This window comes from Phoca vitulina, unplaced genomic scaffold, assembly GCF_004348235.1.
Source record: "Phoca vitulina isolate PV1807 unplaced genomic scaffold, GSC_HSeal_1.0 scaffold4, whole genome shotgun sequence".
NCBI classification, from domain to species: Eukaryota; Metazoa; Chordata; class Mammalia; order Carnivora; family Phocidae; genus Phoca; species Phoca vitulina.
This window is the reverse complement of record NW_022589707.1, coordinates 40,007,582-40,029,010: the sequence shown is the minus strand read 5'-3', so window position 1 is coordinate 40,029,010 and position 21,429 is coordinate 40,007,582. Positions and strand designations below refer to the sequence as shown.

The following is a 21,429-nucleotide window of genomic DNA, read 5'->3' as shown; positions in this document are numbered from 1 at the left end:
ACTGACCTTGTGCAGGGCACAACTTCCATTCCCAAGAGCCCAAAACCAAGAACAAATTCAGGGAATTAAATGAATGAGACCCTCCGCACAATCTGGAATACGAGGCCTCCCAGGGCTGCAAAAGAAAGAGCTCTGAAATGGGCACAAGGGTCCCAGGGGGATTTTGAGTTAGTGACACTTACCAGTACTTCAGTTTTCTTTTCTGCAAAAGGAAGAAAGTTAGACTTTAAAATCTTCATGGTCTAGCGCTCTATGAGGTTAACAAAGTACCTTGAAAACTGTAGAATATTTTTCTGCTCATCCCTCCACGTTTAAAAAATAACTATTATAGCACTTGGCCTCACGGACTACCTTGGTTACCTGTACCCCAGCACCCACCCCCATGCTTTTCCCTCCATTGCCCTTTATGGATCAGTAGAGGTCATCTTCAGGGGAGGGACAGATTCATGGAGACGCCATCAATTGCTGTTTAGGAAATTTGGATTTACCTGGAATATAAGGGTCCTCATAAAAACATCCACAATTTGGCTTTTACATTTTAAAATACATTATTTCGTTTTTGAAATTTGGGTGGTGAATTTCTAAAGTTTCTCTCTCTCTCTCTCTAAATCCAGAGCCTCCTGGGCTTAATATAATGGGTATCATCACACATTCCAAAAGGACCTCCCATTTTAAAACCTGTCCCAGGATATCTGTATTCTCTCGAAAGTGTCTATTGGAAAGTAGCTCTTACAACCTCTGGAGCAGCCCACATTCCCAAACCACCCTGGGACCATCTGAAAGTGAGAAAAGTCCTAGAGCTATTAAAATCACATACATTAGTCAAGTTTATTGTTTAAAAACATGTTTTAGAATTTTCTTTTTTGTCTTCTCCCTAGCCTTTGAGACAAAAGGTCTCCATTTTAAAATATGCCCATGGATAATTTCAATTTTATCCTTTCTCCTAAATCTCAAAAATGATAATGAATAAAGCAGCAGCCCTTATTGATCAGAAGTTTATCTCTTGCTAACAAAAACTACAAAGATTTATCTGGGTGTTAGAGCCATGTTTTCAGTCCCCCACGAATAGCGATTGTAAAAGGGAAAGGTCCCAAAGAGGTGGAGTGTTTGCAGGAAGGTGGTAGGGTGAAAGAGAAACTATTCTCTCATTCAGCTGACTCTCCGTGTTGCCTTTTCGTCTTTTTCTAGGCAGAACACAGCCAGAAGAGCGACCACATAGGTGATTTTTTTTAAATGTGTACTTCTTGATCATCTGAAGCGACTCTTGTCCTTACATTGACTTCCAGGAATCTCCCCTGCCTCCTTCCTGGTTTTTCTCCCACCTCACCAGCTACCCCTCCCCTGCCCGGCACTTACAGTAAGAGTGTACCACATGACTCAGTTCTGAGACTCACCCAGTCTGTGGCTTTAAAGACAGTCAATCAGAATTGATTCCAAAGGGATGTCTTCGGCCCTGACTGCCCACTGAGCTCAGCCGTTCCTATCCCTCGGCCTTCCTGATTTCTCTGTCTGTGTCACTAGGCATCTCACTTGTAACTTGTCCAAAGCAGAACTCTTGACCCTTCTTGAGTCATCTGCAATACCGGTCTTCTTCATCACAGTGAACAGCAACAGCATTTACTCATTTGATCGGATCAAAAATCCAGTGGTCCTGGCTTCCTCATCTTCCGTGCTCCCGTGGCCGACTCCGGGAGTGCGGCTGGGTCTCCCTCGGTGGATCCCAGCTCTCCCCTCCTCTGCCATGTCTTCTGCTGCCAGCCCTGTGCTCGCCGTCATCACCTACTCACCCAGGCTATTGCAAAATCTCTTCACTGTTCCCCAAACTTGAATCCTTACTCTCGGACAATCCATTTTCCATACAGGAGTTAATGCAATTTCTTCAAAATAAAAATCAGATTATGTCAGTCCTTTCTTTAGACTTTCCCATGGCTTCCCTCTGCCTTAAAATAAAATAGAAATGCTGTTGTGGCCAGCAAGACCTCTCCCTACTTCTCCCTAGTTATCTCTTCCCCTCTCCTTCTCTTCCTTGCCTGGCCTTCTTTCCATACAGGAAGCACACCAAGTCCTTTCCGGCCTCAGGGCATTGGTCTAGATGGTTCTGTCTGCACAAGTCTCCTAACGTGTCTACACCCACACCTCCATATTTCATTATTCAGTTCTCAGGTAAAATGTCATCTCTTTGGAGAGGACTTCCCTGAATACCTTATCTGAAAGGCTTCACCGTACCCACCGTTCCTTCATGGTCTAGCGCTAGACCCTCCCCACAAGCTGGAGATACCAGGCCTCCCAGGGCTGCAAAAGAAAGAGCTCTGAAATGGGCACAAGGGTCCCGGGGTGATTTTGAGTTAGTGACACTTACCAGTACTTCAGTTTTCTTTTCTGCAAAAGGAAGAAAGTTGGACTTTAAAATCTTCATGGTCTAGCGCTCTATGAGGTTATGTTAACAACGTACCTTGAGGATGATAGAATATTCTTCTGCTCATCCCTCCACATTTAAAATAACTATTGTAGCACTTGGCCTCACGGACTACCTTGGTCGCCTGTACCCCAGCACCCACCCCATGCTTTCCCTCCATTGCCTTTTATAGGTCAGTAGCGGTCTGTTTTGTTTTCTGCTGTTTCTCTGACATCTAGATCCAGAGATTGAGCAGCATTCTTTTACCAAGACGCTCCCCTCCCCCCTTCTGTCCCGGTGTCTCCTGTGCCCCCATAACACCTTATGACATTGTGTTTCCTAGAGTTATCAGCATATACAGTGGAGCAAATTTGCCTTTATCAGCTAAAATCTTTTGTAAGATGACTTGAAACTAGTTAAAAACAAAAGGGTGTCAGGAAACGCGGAGAGAGATACTGAGAGGGGAGACAAGATGGAAACAAAAGGATCTCCATTTTGCTGTGGTTTGGTCGGGTCAAGAGATATCAGGTGACACCAAATAGCCTTTGTTAAAATAACAGAAACGTTGACAAATTAAAACGGAGCTGCCCCAGACTAAGTCATGGGGCCTTCTAGGCTCAAGACCATCTAACCTTGCTAAATTGTGCTCCCCTGCCCCGTGCATCGTGGCTGCCGGTGCAGTTTGGGATAGGGTATGGACACGCACTCCCGCACGCAGCGGCATCTCAGGGGTGAGACAGGGGAGACTCTGGCTTTGACTATGAGAAGTCAACAAGAAGCACTTTTTTTGTTTTTTAACCAAACGGAAAAGGCAGTTTGCTGGCAATTACAGATTATTTATTTCTGCAAGTATCCAGAGCTTTAAAGAGGATTAGTATCCCCAAACTCTTTCATTCAAAGACGAGACTCATTAGTACTGATCAGTGTCTCTTTATGCTCCAAATCTTGGAGGCTTGCCTCTTCTGTCGGCACAAAGCTTCTCTGAGTAAAATGGATATAAAATTTCAACGAGTATGGGAATGAAAGGGGCGTGCTGGCCCCTGGCTTAAAGGGTAGTAAGTGACCAAAGAAATGCTGAAGAGTCCTCTTTCCTTCTGTCACCTCCATCATTATTTTCCATGTTCGCTGCCCTTTTTGTCTAACAACCTTGGTACCTCCTGTCGAAGCATTATTTTCCCAGACATTTGGTGCCTACCAAGGTTTTCCCTTCTGTCTGTCCCCTGGACTTGTGTGTGGTGTCTGTTTTAATCATTGTTCCAGGGCTCTTGTGACAGTATTAATATGACAGAGAATTGGTCAAACAGGAATTATACAAGGACTACCATTGTAATTCAGACACTTAATTCCTACTCAGCAGTGGATGCAGCCCTGGGTGACTCACAGGTCGTGATCCTCATTCCCCTTCATCTGTCACTCACATTTTTGGGTCTGTGGAGGGACTGGCATTTTCTCTTCTCAAGTGCTCATGGCACTTTATGAGTATAAAAATAGAAGATTTCTGAAAAACTTCAAAACATCCTTTGGAGAAATGGATGGGTAAAGAACTCTGGAAAAGGGGTGCCTGGGTGGCTCAGTTGGTTAAGTAGACAGGTCATGATCCCAGGGTCCTGGGATCAGGCCCTGTGTTGGGCTCCCTGCTGAGCAGGGAGCCTGCTTCTCCCTCTCCCTCGGCCCTGCCCCTCCCTGCAATACCCCCCCCCCCCGTTTCTCTCAAATAAATAAATAAAATGGTTTTTTGGGTTTTTTTTTTAATAACTCTGGAGAAGGCGACCCCGTGCAGAATTCTGTAGCATTCTGTAGTACACAGAACCAACACCACTGTTTGTTGTTCAACTAAATTTCTAGAAGATAAGCAAGTTATGCCAAAGGTGTGGTGGGCTTACCCCATGCAATTGCACTCTTCAGCTACCACTATTATTTCTTTCCCTTCCCCAAAGCACCCTCCCTGTGATTGTCACATGAGGAGACTGGGAATATTGCAAAGTAAACATCTGGAAGCATTGATAGTAAACATAGGAGAGAAATGCCTTGCTAAACCAGCCACAGGTCAGGAAACTAATCTTATCAGGGGTCCTGGGACCATAATTCCATAGACCATTTAAATGGTGTCATGTTACTGTGAATATGTGTTTTATTTCCATCCATCGTTGGCATCCTGTTTTGGAAAAGCCACTATAGCCAATTTTTTATAGGTTTGATAATTTTAGGGCAGATTACTATCCTTTTTACCTTAAAAAATAAGACGTAAACAAGATCACAGCTCCTCTAGACCCTGAATTGCTGGCGAAACATACACATATTTATATGGGTTTTCTTTTACTTATTAATATATTTGTTTTCTAAAATTTCTGTGACCACAGGATGACCCGTAGAATTCAGCCCTGGAGAGTGGTCTGTGGATCACTAGCATCAAAATTTCTAGGGAGTTTTGCTTAAAAATACTATGCTTTGGCTCCTCCTTGCTGTTACAGTCTTTGAGATAGCCCCTGGAAATCTGCATTTTAATCTGTTCTCCAGAGATTCTCAGGTACAGCAAATCTGAGAACCACTGAGCTAGAAAAAGACCTCGGTTTGCAGGTTATCGTGCCAGGATCTGGGTCAGCCTTCAAAGCACCAAGATTGGGCTGCATGTGGCTGTTTTGCTTTACCTGTAAAAGGGCATGGCTTGGCGTTTCATACTAAGACAGCATGCTTTGTTTTCCTGGTGATTTTAAACCTGGGGTCCATGGCTAAAAGGAGGGTGCACGGTTTTCGTTAGAATCTCAAGGAGGCTTGTTGCTCGAGAAAGGTATGTTCCAACACCAGCTGAAAAGTCTTTTTCAGCTTTCCAGTCTGGATGAGGGCTAAGGAAAAGGAATCGGGCACTCAGACTCTCCCAGATGGTGCCTGGATCTCACTTTCCTTCCCATTTCTATTAATGTCAGAGGAATTCTGAAGTTTATGAAGCATAAGAAGGTTCAGATCTCTCACCCCCAAACTTAAAGACGCTTTGGACATCCTAATACTCAGTTTTCCTCTCATGGGAATGGGGAGGACAAGACCAAGTTATTTATCAGTCCTACAGTACTATACTTCTAGAAAGACAGAAACATCTACCAGTGCATAGCCTGTGATCCTTTTCTGAAAGTTTAAAGCTAAATTTCAACGTAAGGCAGGATTAACTGCACCTTTTCTATTTGGGATTCTGGTGTCGGTACAGACACCACAGTCGTGTCCGGGCCTGAGAGGGACAGTAGAATGTGGAAGTGGGCTTGGAAACCAAAATATTATGTCAGCAGTTTTCTCTTTCATTTATTCTCTCTTATCAAAACCAACTTTTTAACTCAGGGGCTCTGTTAATAAAAACATAGATAATTTCATTTGGAAGGCCCAAGAGCTTCGTGTTTGGGGTTAAAAAAAATTCCTCTTATCCCCTCCAGGCACAAGTGTTGGAGGGCTTGCTCTCCTTGCAGACCCTCTGAATAAATCAGTGCTGGTGAACCTCTCTGCTCAGAGGATGGGGAGGTCAGTTACTAAATACACACAGAGCCATGCAGCGGGACTCTCTGGGAAACAAAACGAAACCACAAATACAATTCCTGACTTTAAGCCTTCCTTTTTTATTTTTAATACCCTTAAAACCTCTTCAGATTCATTCTTACTTCTGTAGTTTTTTAAAAATTTATTTAAAGATGCTTAATCATGAAAACAACCAGTAGAGTGTATTTTCAGGGCCATCATCCAAACAAGTAAGTAGGTTGTTTCAAGAAAGCCCTTTTGTGCAACTGCAAAGATTGGGTGGGGGGGGGGGGGGAAGAAACATTCAGAACGAAGATACTCCAATACTTTGAATTTATAATATGCAAAGGAATAACTTGTTCCCTGAGTGCGAACGTCCCCACGGACTGCTTTTCCAGATGTGAATACTCAGCAACATGATGCTCAGGTTCTGGCAGGCATACATTTTCCTCCACGTGAAATGCAGAGCCCCACCAAGAAGCAAGGAGCTTGGAAACCAGCGGCATAGGGTCACTTGGGGACCCATGGGTATTAACTTCGCAGTGCGGGTCCAGATTGTGGCCCCTGCTGAGATTTCAGGGAGGTGGCTGAGGCCAGGTGAGTGGCGAGAGGCGGGCAGCGGCATCTCATCCCCTGAACGGGTGACCTCCTGCATTTCTAACTTCTCCATGTTGTGCCCTACAGCTTCCTTCTTCTCTGCTTCTACTCCAGGCCTCCTCCTTTGGTGAATCTCTCTGATCAGAAGCCTGACGCTAAAAAGACCCACATTTCCCCTCCTGATCGCCGGGCCCCAGAACACTGCTTCCTTCTGCTCGCACAGATTAGCCAGCTCACCAGGAGCAGCTGGGCTCTGGAAGGTGTTAAGGCACTGATACAAAACCAGGAGGTGGCAGTCACATCTCTGACCTGGGTATTAGACAACTTTTAGTTCAATTCTCAGCCCCACTGTGACATTTAGGCAGGTTATTCAATCCTGAGTCAGTCTCTTCATAATATGGGGATGACGGGAGTGCCTACTTCATAGTGTTGTTGGGTCCTGGGAGGCTTAAAAAAAATTAATGTCTATGGAACATCTAACACAATGCACGGCACAGAATCTGTGCTCAATAAATGTTGGCTAATGATGACTATATATGTATGCATGTATTCATATATATGTAAGTTTCTATGTATGCATGCGTGTGTGCATATACGGACTTGTGTAAACTCGTATCTATGTATACGTACATATGTCAGTAAGACATGTATGAAGCTACAGAACTAGGAAAAATTATCAATTTCTATAACTTCTAACAGAGAGGATAGAGAAGGCCATAATCTTAATGTTTCACACAGACAGCAATTAGAGTGGGGGAAAAATAGAACAGCAAGCTAAGGGACATGAAATTGAGAAGGAGGACAGACTGAAGACAGGTGACACTTCCAAGAAAAAGCTCAATCCATTGTAGGCACCGCCTCTCTTCCCCACAGCCAGCCAAGTAGACCTAGAGCTTCTCCCATATCATTGCACTAGTCCTCCTGGTGCTCATGAAGGACACAGAGAGGAGTAAATCTCACCAACCGGGGCCTGGGCTGGGAGAGACAAGTGGGGCCCCTACAACTTCCCCATCTAAGGAGGGGCTCACTCTCAGGATTGTAAAATTGCCGACCTGCATTTGCACAGCCCCAGGAGCGAGCACCTCCTTAAATTCTGAACCCTGTGCACCCGACCTGCTTCACCCTAGACTGGCCTAGTCACCACACTTTGTCAAAGGGACCAGGGGAATTTGGTAGATTACCAGGGTTATCCACAGAGCCTGTGGTAGAGGCCCATTTCTCTCACTTCATTTCGTGGTCCCCATCTCCTGAGCAGGATTGCACCTCAACCAGTCCTACTGGTCTACTGTGCCATGTCCTGGCTCCACTCAACACCAGAACATGAATTCACTGTAGTCCGGCAACACCAGTAGGCTCTGATCCTCTCTGTACTTTTACCTACAAATGTTTGAGCCTCCTCCACCATTTGTTGGAGCGTTCTTCGCAGAGTTCCAACCCTGAGTTGTAGGGACTGCCGGTGAGAACCGACACCACCGTTGCTTTGGGGAGGAATGAGTCCTGGTGGCAGTCTCCCTTTCCTTAGGGTACCTCAACACTCCGACCAATAGGAAAATATGCATTCCCCTTACCTCAAGTCTCAGCTCCCCTGGATTCTTCATATAGGACACTGGAGAAAACAGTCTCATGTCAGCTGCCCTGATAAAAACTTCAGTGTGCTCATTCAGGCATCGCCGTCACCTGGATCCAGGAAACGGGAAGCAAAAAGAATCTCAGGCCCTTCAAGGAGAAATGGCGTAGTGCAGGGATGGAGAAGGCCAACCAGAAGATCTCCTAGGTTTTTCTCATTATTCCAGGTTTTCTGGTTTCCAGATCTCAAGGAAGCCACAGAAAAAGTCTAAGGATACAAAAGGGAAAGAAGGCTTTTAGGAGGGAAAATATTCAAGGAAGATGCAGCAGCCTCTGCTGCCGACACTCCACTTCACTTGAGGACCTACTGTGTGTGTGTCAGGTGCTTGCTAGGTGCCAGGGTGCTGATGGATGGATGGGTAAACCCCACTTCTGCCCTGAAGAAGCTAGTGGCTCATGAGGAAGATAGGCATGGAAATAGGTACCTTCCAGAACTGGCTTGTTGCTGGAATCAGATCTGGTCCAGGAGGCCATGGGAAGCTAGAGGAATGGACAGTCCTATCCCAGCATAGTAGTCTTGCAAAGTGTTCATGGAAAAAGTAATGCCTGAGCTGAGGAGTATATTCATTCATTCACTCATTCATTTATTCAACAAATATTTGTGGGGTGTCAGCTGCCTTTCAGATACTGTGATAAGTTCGAATGATACAATGACATGTACTTTGGGTTTTTTTTTTCTAATGACATATATTTTTTAAAGATGGAGAAGTAAGGGCAAAACTGCTATGAGGAGGCAGAATCAATGATAATATTTTAGGGCTGATCAAAGGGCTCTCATAACCTCCCAATACCTACCCTAAGGCTTCCTGGGGCCTCCACCATTAGAAAGTCATTCCTTTGTTTGAGACCCTTTTAATGTTGCCACTTCAGAACTTTACAAGTGGGTTTGGACACAGGAAAGTCAGCAAGTTGCCTGAGGGCACTTGGTGCTAGGGCTGGGATGTAAGAGTTGCAGCAGGTACAAGACAGAAGTAACCAAGGGCTGACCAGTCTCATTTTCTCCCTGGGAGTGCTGGGATCTGGCTCTAGCAGGCTCAACCATCTAAACCAGCTAATCCCACTAGTACACAGTTAGGATGCATGCTGCACAGGTTCACCCAGACAGCCCCTCAGCCTCTGTCCACTGTGAAAACACAGGACACCCAAGTTGAAGGGAATGCTGAATGACACCACATGGGTGTGCAGTGGTCTGTGACCGGAAGGTTCGCTGGAAGCAATTTGCAAAGGAGGCCTTAGAAAACCACCTGGATGGTTATTGTAAATTAAAAAAGGAAGAGATGCCACTTTTTTCTGAATAATTTTTAATACTAGGTTTATGGCTGGGTACATATGATAGTCATTACAGCTTATTTAACGCTGAAATTATCTGGCCCCTCAAACTCCACTGGGACTGAAGGAATCATGGGTCAAATTTTAAAAACAACGTCTGAAAGAAGATGATATGCCTTTCCTTCAGGAGAATAAATTCAAACCCTTGTAAGAGGGGGAAAAAAAAAAAAAGTCCGCTCTCTCTAGGAAGGATTGCTATCATTTCTTCTCTTTGCTGTGTGGGTTTCCGTGTGTTTAAGCTCAGAAATGCACCCAGGCACACAGAGTTTACTTCAGTTGGCCCTTGCGCCCTTCAGTCCTCCATCCAAGTTGTGCCTTTTCTAGTGGGTTGTTTTGGAGATGGTCCAAAGGCATTCTGAACTCTGAGCTCAAATCTCGGAGGCTTCCACTTCTCTGGAGCCGAACATTTCATCAGGAGCTGGGAGTATGAGAGTGAGTTACACGCAACAGCTGCGCGGTACCCACCACCCTCTCCCCAAGGATGACACGTTCTGAAAGGAGGGTGTTGCAAGCATTCCTGAGCAAGCCAGCTAATCTGGAGGCCTAGCCTGCTGGCCGGCAGCTACTTTTAAGAAGGCTCCCGCTGGAATTACAGCATCTCACAAGTCCTATCTGTAAAGCCCCCATTCTTCAGAAGAGCAGCTAGGACATGGAAGGGGCTGCGGGGGTGGGGGTGGGGGCTGGTGTGTGGGGAGTCCACGAGAGGGCCAGATGGGTGAAAAAGGAAGCTCTGGAGTCTGGGGGGTGGGGGGTGGGGGGAGTTTCCTTTTGGGAACAGGATATTCTCTATCATTAGCTGCTCACAGGAAGGAAAATGGGAAAGCAGGGTTTCTTTTCAAGTGGGGAGAAACCGAGCAGCCAGTGAAAACGCCTGATTTGGAATGGCAGGGAAGGGTACTTATGTTTGGACCGGCAAGTGCAAATGTAAATACTCAGACCCCTTTGAACTCTGAAATTGTTTCCAACTCAGGCCAGTACTCCAAAGAAGTTTTATTGGAATGTCAGTGTGTCCTGCGCATTGTTGCTGTAGTTGCATCCGCATCGGGTACAGGGCTCTCGGAGCCGGGCTGGGTTCTAGAAGCTCTGAACCCAGTGGCCACACCACTCACCGATCAGAGCCACACTCACCATCCTGGAACCTCTTGGCCCCTTCCTCTTCTTGGCAGGAGCAAAGATGCTGTTGTGCCTCATGAGAAGTCTGTGCCTGGCTTTGGCCAAAGCTGCCATCCCCTTTGTTACATAGACAGGACAGCTCCTTATACATCATCTTTGCCTCTAGCACAGGGTCCCTTTTACCTACTTTACTGGGGAAAAAAAAAAAGGCAAGGACCCACTTTCTAGCAGCTGAACCCTGCCCCTGTGACTTAGTATAAGAAAAATCATAGAGAGGTCATTTTCCTGTTGAGGTTACAGGAAGATGTCAATTTGGAAACCTTCTACCACATATCCATTTTGAGATGCCTAAAATAATAATGTAAAGAAAACAGTTAACTCTGAAAGCTAAGGCAAGGAGGGGGGCAGGGATGGGGTGTTGTAGGGAGTAGAGAAGGCAAAGGGAAAGTCCTTAGCTTTATATTAACCAACACGGTCAGTGGCTCTTAGAAAAGGGAGAAAGTAGTTTACATAAAATCTTGTCAACCTACCTCGAAGTGGAAAGGCTTGTAGGAGTGATTGAAGAGTTTGTTTTATTTATTCCCTGCATCAGAAGAAAAATCAATAGCTGCTTGGCGAGTCCGACGTAAATGAGTTATACAGGCCACTGACATGGTGGACCAAACTTTATAACAACCACATTTGCCGCTGTCAGGCCACGGGCTTCAGTGGCGCCAGCTGTAATTACGGCTGATCACCTTTAATTCGGAGCTGCCTGCCTTGATAAAGGTGTGACTGCAGAAGCTGTGGGGATGTCATGCTCCAGGCCGACTGCTGGAGAAAGCTCTTCCCCACCCCAGCCCCCAGGGTCAGGCAGACGCTGGGGCAGACCTTGCTTTTTAGCTCGGTATTCCCTGAAGCTCTGACTCAAATTCCAAGGGACTCAGATTAACAGCCCTGTCCCCAGCAGCAGAGATCTTTAATAAGCTAAGAGATTTCTCTGAAAGCAGAGTGGAGGACTGGGGATCCTCTCTGCTCGGCCCCAGGAGGTGAGGAGACAAACGTGTGTAGCACCTATTCAATTCACGGGGCACAAAAGCAACGAGGGGCAATAGATTTTGGCAAAAGCTATGATTATTTTTGAAAACGAAACAAAACCTTGCAACTCCACGCCTTTCTTCTGCTTTTGTGGTATTAAAAAAAAAATTCTAGTGAACTTCCCATTTTTTGAAAATTACTTTTTTTTTTCTTTTTTAAGGAGGCGTTTAACGATGAGGGGAAGATTAAAGGGAGAGAAGGTAGGGTTAAAAAGCCGGGCTAAGAGCGCAATAAGTGTCTGGACTGTTCTAGGTAAAGTCCTGAGCAGAAGTGTGAAGTGAGGGGTAGAATCTGCAGTTAAAAGGGTTTCACTGCTGTTGGTGAAGGATGATGTTTGACTCCCCACCACCACCACCCCAGGCTGGTTTTCCTCACTCTGTAATTAAAGGAGAGACACACATACTGTTTGTTCTCCCTGTATCCTTTTAAACTCACAGACAGCCGTACCTGCACTGGTACCCCCAACCCACCCGCAGCAGGTAGAGGAACGGATAGCTTGTCATTCGTTTTGAGGACGGACATATTTTAATTCCCTCTTCTTTGGACAGCTCACCTGAGAGTGGAGTGCTAACCTCAGAAAGTCAAGCCTCGTGTTTTGAGACTAGGGGCTTTTTCCCTTCCGCCCATAAAGGAGTGACCAACAGGGGGTCAGGTGGGGGGGGCCGGGGGGCGGGGAGAAGCCACTGTGATTGCCCAGTTCTTGATGGCTTCAGACGCAAGCGTGTGTTTGGCCCCAAAGTGGGTTTGCCCTTGCTGACAGGGAGGTCAGATGTGAGAAATCTCCGGAGGGCCGGTGGTTGGCATCCAGCAACAAAAATCCCATCCAGCTCCAGGAAAAAAAAGAGCCTTGAGCAATGGAAACTGTGTCACCAGGTTCTGAAGGAAAGCCTGGACTGGGGACCTGTCTTGGTTGTTCAAGCCCTGTCGTCCCAACCTGACCGGTCACCCCACCGGGACTTCACCTCCACTTGTGTCTCCCCTCCTATTTCCGAACGCAGGGGCTCTTTTTTTTTTTTTTAACCAGCATATTAAAAAAAAAAAATCGGAACCAGTGGATCCCTGCCCACAGAACCCCTAGTCCCTCTCTGGGTCCGAGGCAGCTGATGGGCCATCCCCAGGCGGCACTGTTTCCCCTCTGTTTACTCGTTTCTAAGGGCAATTGCACCATTATGGCTCCCCGAGTCTGGAACTCAGCCTGGGGCTGTTTTGGTTACATTGAAGTTTTTGCTTCAGTTCTGCCAGATTTAAATGGTGACTTCACCAGCACTGAGCTAAAAAGGAGAAGGGGGAGGAGGGCGAGCCCAGGAGAAAGAGCGAGCAAGTGAGCGAGCCGGAGGGAGAGAGCCAGAGCTAGGCGCAAGAGAAGGGCCAGCGCATTACATCATCGCTTGGCCTGGAATCAAGTGGGAAGGATATGACTCACTCAGGCTAGTTAAGCTTTGGCTCAAATTCTACACACACTCATTCCAGAGCTCTCATGTTCTGCACCTCAGGAGGGAATTCAGCCTCAGTGATGTCCATGAGGTTTGTTTTTAATTTTATTTTCTTTTTTCCCGATTTTATAGAATTTTTTTTTTTTGCCCCTACCGCCTTCTCTCCAGTCTTCGTCCTCCTCCTCCTCTTCTTTTTCTTCCCCTTCTCCCCTTTCTGCCCGTCTTTGTTTCTCCTCTTCTTCCTTCTCCTCTTTCCCCAGCCCCTCCGCTCCTCTTCTGGTCCCGACGAGGCATTTCTTTTCACTTTGATAAGAGTTTTTGTGCTAGCACAGCGACCTGAATGAGTTGAACCGAGGCCGGGGTTGGGCAAAAAACAAAACAAAACAAAAAAAAAACAGAGCAAGCGAGAGCGCAACAGGAGCAAAGAGGCCACAAATAAAAAGCGAAGCGAGAAAGAGCAAACTCGGGCGAAGTTTCTTTGCTGCGGTGTCGCTCCTAATCGGAGGAGACAGGGAGAGAGTTAAAATGCAGGAACCAATCGCTTGAATGGTGATGTAATGCAAGAACCGCAGGGTAGTTAAGTAATGTGAGAGCAAGGGGGTCAGGGTTGCAAAGCATTTACCTGCTCTCAAGGGGTTTTCAGTTTATTATCAATTGCAGTGACTGTAACTGGCTTCAGACTGCAATCTCTAATTATTCACAGACGCCCCTTTTTTTATCTTTTATTATTAAAAGTAAAACTATATTATGGTATTTTAAAAAAACATGATATTATCACAGCTGTGTATTATTTTCCACCAGGATTCTCTCTCTCTCTCTCTCTTTCTTTCTTAAATGGCTCAAAACGGTTGTCTTTTCATAAAAGGTTGAAGTGAAGTGACGGTGGGAGTGGGGAGTGGCTTTCTGAGTGTAACTGGTGAATTGTGAATGCCTGGAGAATGATTTGGTTTGGTGTGCTGAGTATGAAGAGGTGTGCGATTGCGTTTATTATTGAGACTAGACTGTGGGCTTTTACAGTCCGTATATGATGAGCCTCCAAAGTAGCCACAGTCCTTTGCCTCTTATTTCGGCCAATGTTAATGGCGACTGTGCATTTGCTTGAGAATTTTAACTTTCTGTTGTTTCATGTGACAACTTAATCCAGTGCCATCTTTGGGACTTCTGTGTTCTTGAATTAATTTTAAGATGATATGCTGGGGTGGTGGGGGAGATGATGAAAACTTCCTGATTGATTTGTCTAGAAACAGCTAGTTAATGTTGGCAAGTCAGGAATCAACACTAAATAAATGGAGAGGGGGAACAAAGGATGATGTTCTTTATGCTTTAAGGATCTAGTGTCCCCAGAGAGAGAGAGAGAGAGAGACTGATATTTTGAAAATTACACCACATTTCTGTGTGTTTCATAAAAGATATTTAGTGCTCTGATGCACTGCTCAGGCTGTGAACTTGCTGAAACCATCCAGCATCATTAGATAGTTACAGACTGCAGCCCTCTGCAGCTAGAGACCTGGCCCCGTGAGAGCAATCCTGATTCCTGGCTACTCCAAAACTTCTCTTGCTCTTCTAGTCATGATTACCATACAGTGAGAAGCATCATGAGGCATGGGGCACATACGAGGAAGGTGTTTATGTTTATTTACTTAATGCATGCCTTGGTTATGATTAATTATGACTTTTTATGGGTCTTTCCCCCCTCCCTCTACCCCCTGCTCTCCTTTTTGGGGCAGAGATGAAAGGGGCAGGGAAGGCGGAGGTAATTTCTGGAAGAAACAGTGTGGTGTGGTGGAGGTCAAGAGGCCTGAGTGCAAATCCTGATGACCTTGAGCAAATCACTTAAAGCATCTGGGCTTCATTTTAAAATGAGGGAGCAGACAAGGTGGGCTGTAGGCCCTTCCCCCATGTGTGGAACCAATCTGAGATGGTCTCTGAAGTCCCTTCCAGCTGGAAAGTTCTGTGTCTGTGTCTGTGTCCATGGTCTGTAAAAGTTTTGCTAAAAGGTATTTGGCATACTTTTCAGAGAAAAGTACATTTGAATTCAAGATGCATTAGTGCCTTAAATAAAGGGAGGAGGGTGAGGAGAAACAGGTCTTTCTCCACTTTGAAGGCTGTTTTCTGTTTTTGCTTTTTTGGCACAGAAGAGTCCCCAAGTGAAATTTTTAGTTTTCAAATGCTACCTGCAAGGAGTCCTCGAAGAGAGATAATTACGTGGGCGAGTCTGTCAGAAAGAGTGGCAGAAGAGCAAGGGAGAATTTACTGATCCAGCACATTTTTCTAAAAGACCCTGCAAGTTTCCCAGATGCCTAAAATGGTGCTAAAAAATGCAGGAGACATGAGTTTTCATTCACTCATAATGATATAGAACAGTATTTGTAATGAATTTATTCCCCCAAAAGATCACGTGACTCCTTGATATGTTTCAGGAATTTTAACACAAACTCAAGTTTTTAGTTGAGGTTGAAGGCTACATTTTAAAACTTCAAAGAACTTGAAAGCCAAAACTATATGTGCTTCTTAGAAAGATAATTTTCCCAAACAATATCCCTATTCTTCAGCCAAATTCCAGGGGAGTGGCCTTACTGTAAAGTGTGTATTTATGGACCCAGCTTAATTGTGCATAGGGAGAAGGACCACAACTATGCCTATCTGGGGGGAAAAATTACCCAGAGCTGAAACGAAACCACTGGTGAAGGTTATTAGTCATTGTGCACAGTCTGATGAGTGCCAAATGTGTGCTTGAGACTCTTCAGGAATAAAGAGGGCATGATTTCTTTTTTTAGAGCATTACAATTTATGTTGACTTGGCTCTGAGTTGTTCACCCATAATCAGAAATGTCCTGCTTACAACTGACGGGGAGGCAGGGCAAGGAGCATGAGCTCAGCCGAGCTCTTAGGTCAGACTAATATTATCTCACTTCATTCCCATGGTAGCCTGGAAGGGTAAGAATCATCAGCTCCACTGTTTGGAGGTTGTTTTGTTGTGTTTGAAGTTTTTGTTTTGATTCTTGTTTTGTAACTGACATTTTTACTGAGATGATTGTAGACTTAACGTGCATGTGTAAGAAGTAATCGTGTTCCTGTGTGCCCTTCACCCAGTTTCCCCTAATGGTAACAGCTTACAAAACTGTAGTAAATATCACAACCCAAATATTGACATTGCTGAGATCCACTGCCCTTATTCAGCTTTTTCTGGTTTTATTTGTACTCATTTGTTTATTTGTGTGTGTGTGTGTGTGTGTGTTATTTTCATCCATGTGAAAACTGAGGGTCACACAAGCTCTAACCCCTTGAGTTCACTCCACGCTAGGTCTACCTCGCCATCACTGACAGACTTTCCACCACCATGCTGGTGGTCAGGGCCCTAAAGGCTGTGCTTGTCAATGGGCAATCTTGGTGGCATTGTCCATTTTTTGCATTCTTTGGGGATGTGGCCTGAATGGCAGCTTTGCCCTCCATAGGGGCCCCCGGGGCCATGCCTCCCATGTTAGCAGGTGAAGGGGGAGGCAAGGCTTTGATGGCATGAAAGAAGAGGCACACACATATTGCCTCTGTATGCCAGGCCCAGGGCTGAGGCATGCCAACTGTCCATGCCTAAGCTTAACCATAGCCAGTGCTGAGCTCAGCACTCTTCCTCTTGTCGCCTCAGTTTTGCGCTGGTGGATACACCTGTGGCACCAGGGGTCAAGCATCTCTTGATTGGAGAAGTAGTGTAGGGTTTCCTGAAAAGAGCATGGCCTTTGGGGTCCAAAGGCCCGTGTTCCCATCACTCTTCCACTTGCTAGTTGTGTGTCTTGGGCAAGCCACTGCACCTCACCGTGCCGTCATTTCTATCTTCTATGTGACGTGAGGATAACCATACCTACCACGTGGGTTGTGAGGTGTGGGGGTCTGTTTTAAGCGCCCCCCCCCGCCCCCAGCCCACCCACGGCCTGCAGTGAGATCACAGGAAGTAAGTCGTAATGGCTGCTACAGTGAGGCAGTCAAGGATCCGCCAGGAGAAGCCTCTGCAGGTAGCCCGCCTCAGACTGTCCCTGAGCAGCTGGTTTACACATCACTCAGGCTTCTACCCTCCCCAGCCTGTCTTCTCTTATGCTGCTTTTTATCCAGAAAATCAAGGTCTGACATCACGTCAGGTATGGGAGCTGTGAAAGTACCGTTCTGGTTAAAGTAAGTGAGGACTTGCCAAATTTCCAGCGCCCTGAGTGGAGGGAGAGACGAAAACAGGGCCGGTGGGGAAGAAGACTCTTGCACCCGCATTCACGCTCAGCTGTGGCTTTGTGAATGGGAAATGAAGTGAAATGGAGATGAGTGAATTCGCTCCTGAGAACCGGATTCCATTCCTGGCTTGAACAAGAGAAGGTTATATTTGCAATAGCGTATGTGGATAACGCGTATCTTGAGTTGGGTGAGGCTGCCTTTTAAGCTTGCTACCTCCCCTCTATCTTCTCTGGTGGGAAAACTGGTGTTTTGGAGACTGAAGAGAAAGGGATTTCCAAGGTGTGGCAAGTGGAAAAGTGTGATGATGGCGAGTTTCGTGGAATCATGTAACAGCAGTGGGGCCCAAAACGTACATCAAGGGCTCCATTCTAGGATCCCCGAGTCTATGCTGGAAATGGGCCCCGGGCTGTCTCAAGTCCAGTGACACAAATGTTCTCTCAGATTTTACTTAGTAAGCGATGGCCAGGAAGGCCAGGTCAACATTAAGAGGCAGAAATTAGTGTGGACTGATGAGAGCGAGAATGAGCACTGCCATGTGCCTGATAGGAAGTGGGATGGGTGGGTGATGGGCATTAAGGAGGGCATGTGATGTAATGAGCACTGAGTCTTATATAGGACTGATGAATCACAGACCTGTACTTCTGAAACCAATAATACATTGTATGTTAAATGAAAAAAAAAGTGGGATGGGCAAATCTGGAACTGCACTTAAAAAAAAAAGAAGGAGTGGTTTGGACACTGGCTTCTCCTTTCTGCTCCCTTCTTGTTTGGCTTACATGGGCCTTTGACCTTGAAGGGGACTCCTTTTGCATTGGTTTGCAGAAAGATGTGTGTGCAAGTAGCTGAGTGAGTGGTCATAGCTCAGGGATGTGGGGAATAGCCAAGAGGAGGAAAGAAAATGAGTGGCACTGGTAAGGGTGGGCAAGGCCAATCAAAATTCCGTGGCCCACATTTGTGATTTTTAAGCCAACTTCCCTAGGCTTATTAAATAGTTCGCTAATGCTTTCAGAGGTGTGTATCTGATGAGTCTCTGTTACGACAAGCGCAGGTCCTTGGCTACTTACATCCTTGAAAACTGAAATTGACTTGCCTTAGAACTCCCAAGTCCACAACATAGTACATATACACTTTATAACAAGTCCATACATCTTTTCTTCCTGCACGTACCCTGGCAGGAGAGCTTACTTAATGATTGATGAAGCAACACTGTACCCAAGAAGAATTAATCAATAGTCCGCAATCATTATGGAGAGCGCGAGAGTAGTTGTACAATAGCTGAAGCCCATCTAGCTATCAGCAGAGTCTTCCTTTTCTCCACAGGATACCAAAAGTTGAATTCTACCTTATAATTTCTTTCTTTGCCGTCTGAATGACTGAAATAGAACTGGATGTGTCCAAAAATGCCAAGCCTGGAAAAAATAATAATAAGGCTCCAAATGAATGCCAAGGTATCTATTAATGCACAGACTCAATCACTCATCTTAATGGGAGGTGGAAATGGGGCCAAGAGGCTGTGTTATATAAGCTGGAATACCTGTCATGAGTTACTGTGTTTTAGGAGCCCATGAACTTTTTTTTCCCCTGTAATCAAAGATCTTTAAAGAATTGAGGTCATGTTGAGCTGCTCACATGCTGATATGGCAGAGACGCCAGGTGGGCCTCTTCTAGCCTGTGGACCTGGCTCCCCCCTTGTCTCTGCCCTTCTGCCCTCAGTGGGGTTCACGTCACTGGGAAAGGAAGGTCTATAAAGCAAGCTCCTCTGCAAAGGTGGAACCTGTTTATTCAAAGTCTGATATAGCTCATGTGATTGTGCCCTGTGAATCATGTTGGGGTTAGATCTGTGTTCCAACTCTGGCTTTGCCACTTGCTAGCTGTGTGATTTTTGACAGTCTGTTGAAAGTTTCTGAGCTGCATTTATTTCATCTCTGAGACGGAATCCATGAAATGATAACTATAAAGCCCTCAGCATAGTAAATGTTCAGTAAATGTTAGTTATTTAATAATGGGACCAGATGGGACCAGTTGACTTTTTTGGAAGTCTGGATAATGATATATTTTGGGCATCCATAAGGGAGAGAGAAATGCTATCATTCAGTAGTTCCTTCCTGGACAGGTAAACTGAGTCACAGAATGCAGGTAAGACTGTGAGCGGTAGGTGAGGTGAGGAGAGAATCCTGTCATGGACCCTATTCTGTGTGACCAGATCTCTGCACTAGCCAGAAAACAAGGTCTAGGATCTCACCGTAAAGCAATTTATTTCAGCGCCAAGAAGAGGCGGGTCTTTTTTTTTTTTTTCCACCGCTTTTAGTTAAGTAGTAGGTTTCTTTTTTAGATGGCATAAAGCAGTTTTTCTTTTGCATCTGTGTCTTCTTGACCTTCTTATTTGTTTTAATACTTCAGTCAGCTCAGCAGCCATGCAGTAAAGGGCTGATCTCCTTTAATTCCTCGGGAATTAATCATAATAACAGCAATTATGATAAACCCATTTAGTGTAAATGTAGATGTAAATTACTCTTGCGTTGCATGTTCGCCTTCAGTCTGCTCTCAGGCAGTATCCACCCTCAGACGATTGCACACTGGCCTCTCTCTAGCCACACTATTTTTAATTCAGATCTTGACCTAGCTTAGAACATGGCTGCTCTTTGGCCTTTTCCTTCCATCCAAGGCAAAGAGGAAGCTTCAGTGTGCAGGTCACAAGGGATGCCATTTCATTAGGCTTCCCTCTCACCTTCCAGAACTTCCGTAGCCGTAGAATAATAATCCCATAATTCTAAATGCATCGATAAGGCAGGAACCTTAGAGATCCTTCAGCCCAACCACGCATCTTAGACTCAGAAATTGAGGCCACCCAGAGATGTGATGAATTATCCAGTATCCACACAGCAGAGAGGTGAATTAGCGTAAAGCTATTTGGTGGCGGGGACAGGACCAGGCTCTGATGCAGTGAGGAGCACATTTCTGCCCTGCCAGGCTCTTGGGCTTCCAGGTGCCAGGAACTCCATCTTCTCGCTCAAGTGTATGCTTTCCTGTCCTCTTTTGAGTTCTGGCTCCTGGGGATGGCATGGTGAGGAGAGTGCAAAGAAAGACTTAGATGAGCAGGGGGACAGGGGGGCCCGATCTGCTGGCTTGGAGAAGCTGGGAGTCTTTCAGGCACCTCACAGTTGAAAGACTCCACCCTCTGGTATGGAGGGAGGGATGGGGAGATGGACAAGATAGCTTGCTTTCCACCGCCAGCCAAAAGCTCCCTGGTGTCTAGTTAGTGGGTGGGGTGTGCTGTCCCTGGGCCATAAATGAGGTGGGGTCAACGTGCAGGAGTCTGGCACTCTCTGCTTCCCACCACTCTCGCCTTCCTCCCTCTCCCTGCACCAGCCCTCACTGTGCTGAGTGCTGAGTGCTGAGTGCGTGTCGGGTGAGACAGAGTTTGGAATCCACCCCAGAACCAGCACCCACCCACCTGCAGGATGTGACCTCTGGGCTCTGAAACTCGCTGCTTCCTCCCTCTTCCTCCCCACCTAGGGACCGGTTTAGACCACAATTCCCAACACAATCCACTTCACACTTTAATCCCAAAGAGACTCAGGCACTTTGTGACCACAGAAAACTTGTCACTTCATTACGATTCTGAAAAAAGAGAGCAAAGGGTAATTCGTAGTTGTTTTAATGACTTTGCATCCTTTGCCATGGAGGCAGCGTTCAGCTGTCAGGCACAAAGGATGCCAACTCTGACGTCTCACAGTGCAGGGGCAGCGCTTTTCCTAATGCTTTATCACAAGATTCTTCACAGCCAGTTAGCCCCATTAATCTTCCCACAGTAATTATCCAGGTGCTGTACGATTCGGCTTCCCTGAAGTCTCCAAAGCTCTGCTGTGTGTAGATGAACTATTGTGCCTCCCGACCTTGAAAGGATGTTTCTATCTAATTAATGATTGTTAAGTGCTTGGAAAATGCACTTTGGAAATATGCTGGTGCTAATATGTCTGAATCGTCCACTGTGCACTGGATGCAAGCTGGAAATCATTCCTGCCATTCGTAAATCATATGAGGATGGAGATGACTCTTTCTTTTCTCACCTAGGTATCTGGCCCTCCTCCACCACACATTTGTTCCTTGTCCATTTCTCCCAATCTGTGGATTAAGCCATCTGTG

General features: G+C 45.9%; 1 protein-coding gene across 6 annotated transcripts in view; it reads left to right on the top strand.

Moving 5' to 3' along the window:
- The window catches only part of CREB5 (cAMP responsive element binding protein 5), a 458,616-nt gene that overhangs the window by 322,796 nt on the left and 114,391 nt on the right, over positions 1-21,429 (top strand). The window contains exon 1 of one of the 6 annotated variants that reach the window (XM_032401880.1): positions 13,025-13,159. The exons of the other annotated variants lie outside the window; for them this stretch is intronic. Within the exon in view, the coding sequence (XP_032257771.1) occupies positions 13,113-13,159 (47 nt within the window). The 5' untranslated portion in view covers positions 13,025-13,112. Of the gene's footprint in view, positions 1-13,024; positions 13,160-21,429 lie in introns of those variants that run through there. 6 annotated transcript variants of the gene reach the window in all.